Below are 12,879 nucleotides of genomic sequence, written 5' to 3' on the forward strand. Positions count from 1 at the left end.
GATGGCACATTTTTACAATCAAGTTTTTGGGTTTTTACCACCAAGAATTTTTAGCACCAAAAAAAACTCAAATTGTGGAAATAAAAATCATAAAACGTCTGCATATTCTTTTAATTGATGTATTTTGCAAAGTTGCTTGAAATTATGTTTACTTTTCAAAAAGCTAAAGTTGTGTTTGAGTTGAGTTCCCCTTTAATTCAGGGTCTAGGGCAGTATTCACGCATATATCGGGTAGTTTCCTTCTAAGTACTTTTTATAATTAATTGCTGTGGTTTTGTATTAATGCTGCAGTTCTCTTCTGAACAAGTCATTTAGCCAGGCATGTTTAGGAGCCTTTTCCCCCCAAAAAAACTATATGTTCATGGCAGAGGTGTAGCAATAGAAGCTGCTGCTGCTTAGGAAACCTAAAATACCCCAGGGTGTAGTACAGGTCCAGACTGATGATCAGTTTTAATAAATGTGTGTTTATCTTCTAAACTGCGTGGTATCATCTCAAAATTACAAAGTTCAAGGGATGAGGGGCTTATCCTGAAGGCCAATTACGGCAAAACCTGAGGAGGGAAACTATTTAGGGTGATAGAATTTACTGGAACTATAGCAGGGTAACAGTTGTTGTTTATGTATAGACAACCTGTTTATGATGTTGGGTGCTGGGTCCAAATGTTAAGCAACAACAAAGGGGTTTAAATCTTAAAAGTCTTCGATCCACAGCATAAAGATGGCCATACACATTCAGAGTCTAGTCTTCTTCAGGCGAACGTATATTGGTCGTAATTTGAAATGCAACAATCTGTAACTAACATTCAGACTGAAATTGTTGGAAAAAGCCCTTAAAATACAAATCAAATAATGTTCTGAACATGAAATAGTTGGTAGGCACCAATTGTAGGAATGTGAATTCCATTGTAGGTTCCCCAAGGATATCGTCAGATACACAATACATGTGCGATTTTATCGTTATCCAACCAAAATTTTCTAACCTGTTCAATCGACTAAACGACCAATCACCATTGTACAAAAATTATTGGGACATTAATTTGGAGCCCACACACGGTCCGAAAATTGTACGAAACTAGGTTTTGTATGATGTTATCTGTACGTTTATGGGCAGATTTAGCCATTGAAAGCAAGACGCAGTCAGAAGCTCAAATATTTGCTGCTGAGGTTCAAAGGGGGCATAGAAACTGTGCAGGAGCCCAGGGGTCCTCAGCTGCTCATACAAAAACAACAATTTTTAAATATATTTGTTTCACTTCATGCGTCCAAAGGTTACACTCCCTAACCCTAACTGCTTGCTTGAGAGAGAAAGAATAGTTCAGTATAGGGGGTGGGGTGCCTGACTGAATTATTTTGAATGGTTCATTGATGAAGGTGACGGTCCCTGTGTCTCATAGGGCCCCTATATAGTGTGAAGAGCTGGCTGCAGACAGGATTCTGGGAAAATACTACTAGGCTAGTGCTTGGGGTGTCCTAAGAGCTTTTAAAAAAGACTCTTTACAGCGAGTTAGAGACACCGATTTGAGTGCACCTTAAATACATCAGTTAACTGATTCTGCCTGGTTGTATTCATAAATGTTAAGAGTTGCATTATCTTGCCTTTGGTTTCACTGCATTTTATACACAACATGCTGCATTTTCTTGCGCTTGATGCAAGTTCAAAACACATTAGAATTGAGGGCTGCAATTGGAAATCACAAAAATGCACTTAGATGCCTTTTAATATGCATATAAATACAATATATGTGTATTTATGCGATCAGCATGCGTTTGTATGTGCATAAAAAAAAAACGTCTGTGCGTAAGATCTCCTATACTGTCCTGCAAGGGGGCCCTCAGCTGATTGTGTGGGGGTATCCATGGCTGCCAGCAGGTTGTAGTCTGACCTGAGAAATGCTTTTTGCTACCGACCATGAAGCAGAAGTGCCTCAACATGCCAGCACCAGGGGAGGGGGAGAGAAGGTCACTCATTACATGGACTGCAAGCTCCCTGTCCCTGCCCCCTATAACCACCATGGCAACCTGACTGCGGGAGACAGAGTAAGAGGGCAACAAAAACACCTTGTAATATAAGGGGGATTATAGGGATATGTGGTGGGGATGAGGCAACGCCTTGTTTCTCCCTGGCAGTAGCAGCAGCAGCAGCAGCAGGAGGAGGGGAGAGCAGCAGTGACAGGGCTGGGAGGGCTTAGGAGACAGCACATCCACGGCCGCTCTGCAATGAGCAGAGCAAGGGATCTACCGGGAAGGGCTTATCTGCAGGGCAGGATAATAGGCTGAGGTATACTGCTTGGGCTCTGGGACCGTGCTGCAGAGCTGACAGGTGTGGGGCTACCAGGGCTGTTCTATCATCTGAGGTTGAAGAGCTGAGACGGACAGCAATGCTTAGGTGAAGGGAGTCCGTGTATGAGAAGCACCAAGATCAATGTGTCAGTGCCATTTACACGTAGTGCAGGCAGGCCGCCCTTGCCCACGTACTGCCCATTTTACTGGCACTGTGCAACTGGTGGCATATATTCTGCCTAGGTGGTGAGAGACACAGGTTGCACCAAGGCCCCTGCAGGTGGTGCCCGCCTGCCTTTACGGACCCATAGGAGGGTATGGCGGGTGCTTCTCTGGTACGGCGCATGGCACTCAGGATGTAGTAGCTTCAATGGCAGACTGGCAACAGAGGCAGAATCATTTACCTTGGGACCTGAGATACATGTGCCCCCGAGGTATTGTACCATCTTAATTTGACTTTGATTTGCTTTCTTCTTGGTAGTGTTGGGTGACTCTGCCCTGTACCTTGGGGCTGGAATTAGAGTTTAGAGTTAACCTTGGTAGCCCTACAGTAGCCCACCACTTTATAGACTGACACCTGGGCAAGGGTGTTAAAGATTGGCACACTAAGTAGCATAGCCCATCTGACTTTCATTGCAACTAAATATTATACGTTCTTCGACTTAGATTCCATTTATATTGATCCAGAGCAAGGTGCCTTGGCCCAGCTGACTGGCAACAGGAGAGTGATTGTTGGCACAGAGCAGGGCATCCCTGTTGGGAGCCCTGTTGTCAGCCCCCCTGGCTCCTGGCACAGGGATGGGCTGCGCTCCCAGCATCCACGTATCTCAGAGCGGAGTGATTTACTGTCGGGACTCGGACGAGTCAAACTCCCCACATCAGACAACCACCATCTCCCAAGGCACCGCTGCCACCCTGCACGGACTCTTCATAAAGACCGACGCAGCGGACTCCATCCCTTCAGTGCTTGCCTACCAGGGCCGATACCCGCCTGCTGCACGCAGTGGCTCCCGCAAGGGGCGCAGGGACCAGGGACCACACAGCTGCATAGAGGCAGAGACTCAGACAAGCCACACCAGTGTCAAGGTAATGGATACAGGGTGGGAAGTGGGTCTGTGTCAGCCATATGCAACCTGTGCTCCCTCACAATCCATAATATTACTGCACAACAACTGGTAGCATCCACCAAAGCTAAGGGAGTTTTAGTGAAGTAACAGAAGGAATAGAGCAGGGGGAACATTCTCTTCATAAATTTCAAACGGTTTCAACCCCTGACCCTCCTAGCTTTTGACTACAGCTCTCTGCCCTAGGCTGTCAGGGGATGCTGGGTGCTATAGCTCATAAGCAGCTGAAGTACCTCAGGCTGAAATCCAAGCACACTGTGATACACTATGCTCTAAGGGAGTTCTATTCATTCTGATCATTGAATTCTATGCCCATACTCTATTTATTGGATTTCATTCACAGACTTGGATAAAGCGTAACTTGTGCTGCCTGGGCCTTGCTTGCATCACTTGCTGTACATTTACTTCTGTGGGTGCCAACATTTTACAGGGTGTCAACAAAATATCGCCCAGTATTTCCATATCACCTTCAGTGGGCCCATAAGCAGTACTAAGCCATAGTACGTGAATGGTACATCACATGTATCACTCCTTGTGCTAAACGTTGGAAGTATTATTTTCTTTACAGCTTAGTAGCAGCTAAATAGACATCATAGACATCATGACAAGTTTTAGGGTGGAGCAGAGGGGCATGTACCCAGGGTTCCTTGCTCTGGGGTGGCACCTACTGCTTATCGCTGCTTATGCCATGCGTCTAATATGTGTTTTATCCTCACTTGGTCCTGTTATTGGTCTGGTTTTTGCAGCAGGATTTATTTGCAGCAGGAATTGTGTTTTTCAAAATATGTGTGTTTATCGAGTTGGTAGCTGATTACCTAGATGGTGGTGTAGCCAATCCACCATTTCCACCAGATTTTCTCATACCCTGTAACAGAAGGGCACCATATATTAAAGGGGAAGTTCACCTTAATATTAACATAACATAAAAGCATTTGTATTAGGAAATAGATCCACTGCGAGGGTCCACTTTTATTGTTATTTTTTTTGGGGCAATGTTATGTTCCAGTGCTCTATCTTTAGAGCACACTGGCCGGCATTTGTCCGTCAGTGTACACATGGGGAAAATCTTGTTGCAAAAATGTACTTTCACATTTTTGAGACTAAATCTGCCCTGCAAATTCTAAAGATAAGGTAGAAGGCAGTGGATTACATTATCTCCATTAGCGGAGAAAACATGTGCACCAGCATTAATTGCTATTTTTTACTTGCTCCAACTCACCTTTAGCTTTTAGGGGACCTACCGATTTGATGGATTTCATAAGTATTACTTTGTAGTAAAGCACATTTCTACTGAAAGATTTAAGGGTGTAGTTGCCATTTAAAAGCTGCAGGGTTTATTAACAGCAGCAGGGTTCAAAGCTCAGTATGAATGCAGCAACATCCAGAGTAAGAATCTGTGATCTATCTGATAGGCCGGCTTTATAAAATCCCTTGACATCAATATTTATTTTCTTCACAGCGATGATGTTTTTTATAAGGAAACAATTAGGCTTATTTTCCGGCTGTTGTTCTGCACATTGGGGCAAAAGGCAGCGACATGCAGTTCCACAGGCTTATTCTCATGGGGGTTCATTTGACCCGAATAAGATGGAACATGTGTCTTTTGTTAGTTTCATGCACCGGTTCTCATACAGTTTTCCAAGTCTTTTTTCCTTTCTTATTTTTTTTCTCTAAGTTTTTAATCGATTCCCAAAATACAGCTGAAGGAGACCTAAAACCCAACAAAGAATTAGGCTAGAAATGTTATGTTTTGGGCTTCTGTACCAACCCAAAGTAACCACAGCCCTTTAGCAGGGAAAAGCTGTGCCTCTGAAGATGCCCCAGTAGCCCCCCATCTTCTTTTTACTGATTTATGGGACATGCTCTGGGCATTTGTCACTTACCTGAGTTTAGGGACCACATAAACAATGTCAAGCATATATACAAAATAAAATTCACAATACAAGACTGATTTTTAATTATTTCAGATTCCCATTACATAGCAGCATAGAAACCAGTCTGCATAAAAATTGATGCATTATATCCCTGTAGGACCAGCTTCTGTGACAGACACCACCTCAGCTTCTACTTCTGCGGTTTTGATGATTTCTGATGACCCCTTAAACTAAGTTTCTCATAAGCAGCCCAGACCACACTGAGCATATGCAGTGTCACTGACACTTAAAAGAAGCCTAGCAAGATTCAAGGTGGGATGCTGCTCTGGCATAGACCATTACTGTTATAGGGCTTCAAAATCTTTGGGCTCATACAGTAAGTTCAGTGAATATTGTACATCATTTGTAGCTATGTCTTTAGATGTTGGTTCTACTTTAAGGTTACGTATGCAGGGACATATTTAGTTGTAATTGCTGTGTGGTACATTCCATAAACTGCAGGGGATTTCATGGAGGAACTGTGCTCCGTTTCAGTGCATGGAGTTATGTCTCCCTGTTTAGCCATATTGCTTTATGACCATGCTCATGGAAATGAATCTTGAACTGAAAGAAAAATAGGTCTTGATCTAGCATTGGTCTCCATTCCTGTGGTTACCAAGCCATAAAGATGAATGGGACCAGAGGGATGACTGAGAGAGATGGCTCTGCCTGGTGGTAGAGTCCAATGGAAAGCAGTAGAACACTAAGGGGCATATTTATTAACACCAAAGCAGAAAACCAAAGCAAAGATCTGATTGGTTGCTATGGGCAACACCACCGGTGATGTTTGCCTCCAGTGTTAATAAATACACCCTTAAGTACAGCATCCTTAGTTGCAAAGGCACCAGTTGTATACAAAAAATAATATATAAGTATAATAAATATATTTGTAAAATATTTCACCACATGGCAGTAACTTAAGAAATATCAACAGTTCACAAGCATTTCATCTCTTTTAAAGACAAAATGATATAAAAATCACAGGGTGAGACAATTTGGTGGGTATATTTAGCAATTATCCTACCCAGGGGTAGGCACTCCCCAGCCTGGTTCACTTTTGTTCAGTAAGCATGCCATCGGTATCTTGCTCAGTATTGCTTTGTACAAAAGTACCTAAAGCTATTGCATTTTTTTCAATGAAGAGCCCTGGCCTTGGGTAGGAGTGGACCTCTGAGTACTTTTGCAAAATATATTAATTTTCTGTTTTTAGTGATTTCTGAGCTATAACCAGTTTTAGACAGTTTCATACTGCTGATAGCAGGCTTTCAGCTCAACAGCTGTCTTTGAAGGTCAGTGTCAGAGACCCAAACTGACTGTGTACTTTCTATTTCAGTCTATGGGAGGTGGATTCTGGGAACCTTGGTTTTGTTTTTTTGCCACTTAAAAACCCAGTGCTCAGATTAACTGTAAGCACCCCATTTGCCATTTCATCACTGTATTGTACCTGAAATACTTAACAAACCAAACCACATTACTGTGCACCAAACATTTTATTGCTCCATACAACGTATGTGCACTATGCGCATTTGTCACCATTATTAGAGGAACACTGTCCTGTAGTCACAATAGAGTTCAGGTACTATTGCAGTCAATTAAAATGTACAGATTTACTTTAGCTGATAGAAGCAGTATGGCAACTTTCAGCAATAAACACAGATTATGCAAGGAAGGAATATTCTGTGCACACAACAGTACAATTCTTATCACTGAAATAGCTCCAGGGATCATTTATTACAATTTCCTTTGTGCAAAGTCTCTGCACTGCTGAAAGCAGGGTCAGACTGGGGAAAAACCTGGCGGCCCCTCCAACCCAGACCTGCACACCCACTAGTATGGTTGCTGCCCTATTGCTGTCGTTCCCCCCAGCCCTCCCTTTCCTGATAGTAGTGAAGATAGTATAAGGTAGGCACAGGGGAAGGGGCCGATGGTGAGAGGGCAGGTGGCGGGGGACCCTGGAATAACAGCTCCAGTGGGCCCCGCACACCCCAGTCCAATGCTGGCTGAAACCCTTATGAATTCAACACTAAACTTACTAAACCTGCACCCAGCATGAATGGTGTAGTAACTACAGTGCTGATTTCTGCAGTCTACCACAAGGGGGCCCAGAATATCATAGGGCTAAAAGTAGAAGGTGGGTAAACAAAAATACCTGCCCCAGACCCTTTATAATAAGGTAGATCCAGGGTTGCCCAAGCACAAACCCACATCAAAAGAACTGTCACCACTCTGTTACCAGTGTCCAAACTCCAATAATTGCCGGACACTTAGGGACATCATTATTATAGTGTGTAAGCCAACATCGCCAGGGATGTTGCCTATAGCAACCAATCACATCTTTGCTTTTGTTTTCTAACTTGTAGGTGACTGTTTAAATTTAAAAATGTAATTGCAGATTGGTTGCTATGGGCAACATCCCCAGTGATTTTGACTTACACACAATGATAAATATGCCCCTTAGTTGCACTGGTCGGTTCCAACAGTTCCAATGAAAATCTGTTGATGCTGTAAATTGTGCAGGCAAATGCTTGAATTTTCCTTGTGTGTCATAGCCATTAGGGAATCTGTGGGTCCAAAAGTGTCCCAATGTTATAAATACACTATGGCCTGATGTTGTCCTCTCATGCTTATATCTTATGGGCTTCTACAAGCCACAACAACTCCTTGATAGAATGGCACCACAAGGTTAAACAGTTCATTTTGACCAGGAACAAGAAAGCTCCATTTTCCCTTCTGGCCAAGGTGTACCTTTCAGAACTGACAGAAAAGTAATTATATATATGGTAATTTAGTATGCCTATGGTAACACACAGTCTTCCCTGGCATGTCCAAAGCAGTATCCGAGGTTTAAAAAAAAAAGACTCATGTCCACTACCAAGTTTAAATTTTTGCCCATTTGAAACCTACGTAACATCGAAATGACCCAATGAACATGAACAAACCCCAACTGAGGTTGTCTTGGTATTGCCCCAGTGGACCCAATGCATAGCCCTGATGTACACCATTTAGAACCCTAGTCCAGTTAGAAAACGTACCATTGACAACAGTTTTCTCTACACAGTCCTTCGGCCAATTCTCTACCCATGTAGAATAAGCAACTTCAAGACCAAGAAAACTTCATTATAAAAAGCAAACATCTTTTTTTTGCCAAAAAACTTGGCAAAATCTGTCAAATGAAGTAAGTTCAACCTTCCATCCTGCCCTACGTGAAATGGTTAAATCTGTGCACACTAATAGTTCTAGATTTTCCATCAGAAAGTTTATTTTTTTAATTGATCAGCTGGGTTTTAAATTAAGGATGTGGTTTGCATCAAGATGTGGTTGAAATCAAGAAATGCGGTTGAGCTGTAGACATTCTCCACAGAGAAATGGTCAAGGATGTTCCCCAGCCTCATAAATCCATCATCCTGACAGAAGCCCTGAGTGCAGACATGTGAACGTTTTATTTTTAAGTAACCCTTCATAAAGCAAATGTTCTCTTTCCCGAGCTGTTTAGCAGATATTCTTAGTCAAAATAATCATACATTAATATTACAAAGTCTTCTATTCTCCTTTCACAGATCATATTGCTTTTTGGACTCAATTTAGGATGAAAATGACACTTTTCCCCCATTTTGCTGAGAGCATTTTTTTTCAGAATGATTCAAAATTCAATTTTATTTATTAAATAAAAAAAGCTACAGCACATAGCTAATATTGAAGATAATGTATAGGAACTGTTTATATAAAGAATACTGTATAATAACTGCTGATATTGAGGATATTGTAAAACTGCTGATATAGGTTGAACTGTCTAAGAATCACTGATATAGAGGATATTGAATAAAGGTGGCCATACACGGGCCGATTGTAGCTGCCGATATCGGTCCCTTGGATCGATTCGGCAGCTTATCGGCCCATGTAGGGGCAGAAACGATGGCTATATCCGACCGATATCTGGCCTGAAATTGGCCAGATATCGATCGGGCAGGTTAAAAGATTTAGTCGGATCGGGGACCGCATCGGCTCGTGATGTGGTCCACAAACCGACTGTGCCATTGCCACCATTAGAATTAGCCTACAATTTTCCCGATATGGCCCACCCGTAGGTGGGGATATCGGGAGAAGATCCGCTCGCTTGGCAACCTCACCAAGCGAGCGGATCTTAACATGTATGGGCCCCTTAAGAATTGTCCATACTGGGGATGCTGTATGAAAACCAATGAAATAAAGAGCACTGTATGGGAACCGCTGATATACAGTTCTTCTAAATTAGATCAAGTGATTTGTTGAATTTGGTTGGAACAACAGTCCATAGCACTGAGTGGTCCTAGGCCAGAAAGATGTTCTACAGTAGACTTTGAGATTTTCAGAACATTGCTTGTCCTACTGTTTACAGAACCAAGCCCATGCTTCTTTTAAAGAGGAAACACAAACACAAAAGTAAGAAAAGTAAACATAATTTCAAGCAACTTACAATATACATCAGTATAAACACACCCAAACACAAAAGTAAGAAGAGTAAACATAATTTCAAGCAACTTACAATATACATCAGTATAAACACACCCAAACACAAAAGTAAGAAGAGTAAACATAATTTCAAGCAACTTCAACTCCCACAATTCTCTGCACATGATATGTCAATTAGGTTAGGAACTGTACAGGTATCGAACCCCTTATCTGTAAACCCACTATCCAGAGGGTTCCGAATTACAGAAAGGCCATCTTCCATAGACTCTATTTGAATCAAATAATTCTCATTTTTAAAAATGATTTCCTTTTTCTCTGTAATAATAAAACAGTACCTTGTACTTGATCCCAACTAAGATATAATGAATCCTTTTTGGAGCCAAAACAATCCTACTGGGTTTAATTACGGTTTAAATAATTTTTTTTAGCAAACTTAAGGTAGGAGATCCGAATTACAGACCCCGTATCCAGAAAACCCCAGGTCCCGAGCATTCTGGATAATGAGTCCCTTACCTGTACAATGTATTGTGGGTTATGTAGTTCCTGCATGCTGTCTCTAAGATGTGGAGATTGTTACAATTTGTAACATGAATGTTTTAGTCCCTCCTACCCTGCCAGGATTTCAAATGATGCAGAAAGAGAAGAACTGTTTTGCAGGATTTCAGAATATAAAAATGGTATTTATTTATACTTTTTGAGGGAACAAATTACAGTCATATGTATATTAGGGGTGTCTGTGTTGGGTTCTTTAACAAATTTTGGTCCAGCAGACACAGTCCCCTTTAACCTAGAGAATCGGAGTAATAATTTACTGCAACATTGATAACTGGATTATTCTAGGGCATGTAGGGCGTTAAGGTGCAACCTACAGCCCCTCCATATGTTGCTGCACTGCATATGCCACAATCCTACAGCTGAAGGCTGCCTTACCCCTGAGCTAGGGGAGTGAAAATTGGTCAATCATTCTGGAAATATTGCTAGCAGTGTACTTTTTTCTTGTTGAAATATTGTAGAATCTGCGTCATGACCTCTGTTGTGACAATAAACACAGGATTTTACACTGGAATCGCTTGAATGTTTGTTCCAACCTTATTTTGTAAAGAATATGGGAATCTGCCATCTTTTAAACAAACCTTGACCTTGTGACTGCAGAGAGCAGGTAAATTTGCATCCTTATTAGAGGGAAGCTTCGAATTAGAGTGATGAACGTGTCTTTCCATGACCTCTGTGCATATTTCCTTGCTGTAGTTATACATTATGGGAAGTGCAGGGGTGTTTGTGGCTGTGTGGGTATAAGGGCTCAGTGCAGGGAATCTCGTTGCTGCTGTGTATGCTGATAGGCTTATAAAAATTGCCCTTAGGAGAGTAGCCTCTGACAGACTTGTTGCCAGCACCAAAATATTTATATAGAAAATAGTAGGCACAGTTGAAGAAATGTATATATATATATATATATATATCCCCAACCCCACCAATTTAGACAAACACTGACTCTACTTTAAGCAATACTGCAAAAAAACCTTGCAATGTCATCCCCAGCCTTTACGATGTTAGCTTGCTGTGCAGTTCTATAGGGAATGTGTGCCTCAACCAAAGCCAGAACCATTGATCCTTATAGTTCATAGTTAAGGAAACTGTAATGATAAGAAAAACAATTAATCAGTTTCCCTTTAATCATTGTTTTAAAGCAGTTTCTAATGATGCACTTATGTCATGCAGACAATTAGCAGGATTATGCAAGGAACAGTTTAGCCCAGGGATTCTATGTACACCCTGCATGACTACATGTGGTCACCAGCATGTTCAAGCATGGCAATAGCATTTAATGGCAGCTTTTGGGGCTGTTCTGTACAGTCTGATCAGTGATTTGCAATTTTGACCAGCCTGTACCTGCACCGGTGCTTTATGAATATGTTTTCCAAAGTAAGGGTCTGAAGTTTTCCTTGCCCATTAAAGGAAAACTATACCCCCAAACAATGTAGGTCTGTATAAAAATAGATTACATAAACTAGTTCATATGTAAAACCCTGCTTCATCTAAATAAATCATTTTAATAAAAATATACTTTTTTTAATAGAATATGCTATTGGGTAATCCTAAATAGAATACTGCAATTTTAAGAATTAAGGGCTGCCCCCTGGGATCATAGGAGTCACAGTGCACACAAACAAGTCAAGGCACACATACATGCTAGGCCCCATCAGCCAATTAGTGTTGTTTACTCCCACACTACTTCCTGTCATCTGTTGGTTAAGTATTCCTTCTGGGCTTATAGTTTTCCTTTAATGTCATGTGACTTGACAGTAAAGAAGAAGGAAAGTACAGGAACACACAGGATAAGTCTGAAAATATTAAGACATTTTTGTTTATGTAACTTCTTATTTAATTTGTCCTGGACAACTGGATGGGACCATTTCTTTTGCATTTTTGATATAGGTTACATTTGAATTTTTAAATTAAGTTTTTACATTTTGGCCAAATCTTATGCAGAGAAATAAAAAATTATGTATTTGGTACTTCTACAGCGCAAAATGCAATAAACATGCACCATGCCAATTGCACTTTGCAGCCTGTTGCTGCATGTCCTGGAGGCACAGCTCTTTGCACTGAACGGCGAGTGCAGGTAAGTACAAGGATAAAATAATGGCAGTGGTACATGCTGGGTGGCAGTGGTACATGCTGGGTGGCAGTGATACATGCTGGGTTTCAGTGGTACATGCTGGGTGGCAGTGGTACATGCTGGGTGGCAGTGATACATGCTGGGTGGCAGTGGTACATGCTGGGTGGCAGTGATACATGCTGGGTGGCAGTGGTACATGCTGGGTGGCAGTGGTACATGCTGGGTGGCAGTGGTACATGCTGGGTGGCAGTGGTACATGCTGGGTGGAGATGAAACATCAGTAATGGGGAAGAGAATGCTACAGGGGCCAAAAATTAGTCTTGAGGGGAAGGTAGAACAGGAGAGAAAGGGACTATATTCTAGGGTTCAAAAACCTAAAAGTACATTATGGGAGTATTTACTTTTCACCAAGGTGCAAGAGTCCGTCAATAAATGCAGACTGCAGCATCTTCTGCTGCTGCCTAACTTGTACATCTGAATGATGCGCAAGTTA

The 12,879-nt window shown here is 41.7% G+C and overlaps 1 protein-coding gene across 4 annotated transcripts in view; it reads left to right on the forward strand.

Moving 5' to 3' along the window:
• Positions 1–12,879, forward strand: part of pde8b (phosphodiesterase 8B) — a 105,010-nt gene that overhangs the window by 15,955 nt on the left and 76,176 nt on the right. For 2 of the 4 annotated variants that reach the window (XM_002940874.5, XM_004910389.4), the window contains exon 1: positions 2,144–3,366. The exons of the other annotated variants lie outside the window; for them this stretch is intronic. In XM_002940874.5, the coding sequence (XP_002940920.1) occupies positions 3,079–3,366 (288 nt within the window). In that variant the 5' untranslated portion in view covers positions 2,144–3,078. Of the gene's footprint in view, positions 1–2,143; positions 3,367–12,879 lie in introns of those variants that run through there. 4 annotated transcript variants of the gene reach the window in all.

This window comes from Xenopus tropicalis, chromosome 1, assembly GCF_000004195.4.
Source record: "Xenopus tropicalis strain Nigerian chromosome 1, UCB_Xtro_10.0, whole genome shotgun sequence".
Taxonomy (NCBI): Eukaryota; Metazoa; Chordata; class Amphibia; order Anura; family Pipidae; genus Xenopus; species Xenopus tropicalis.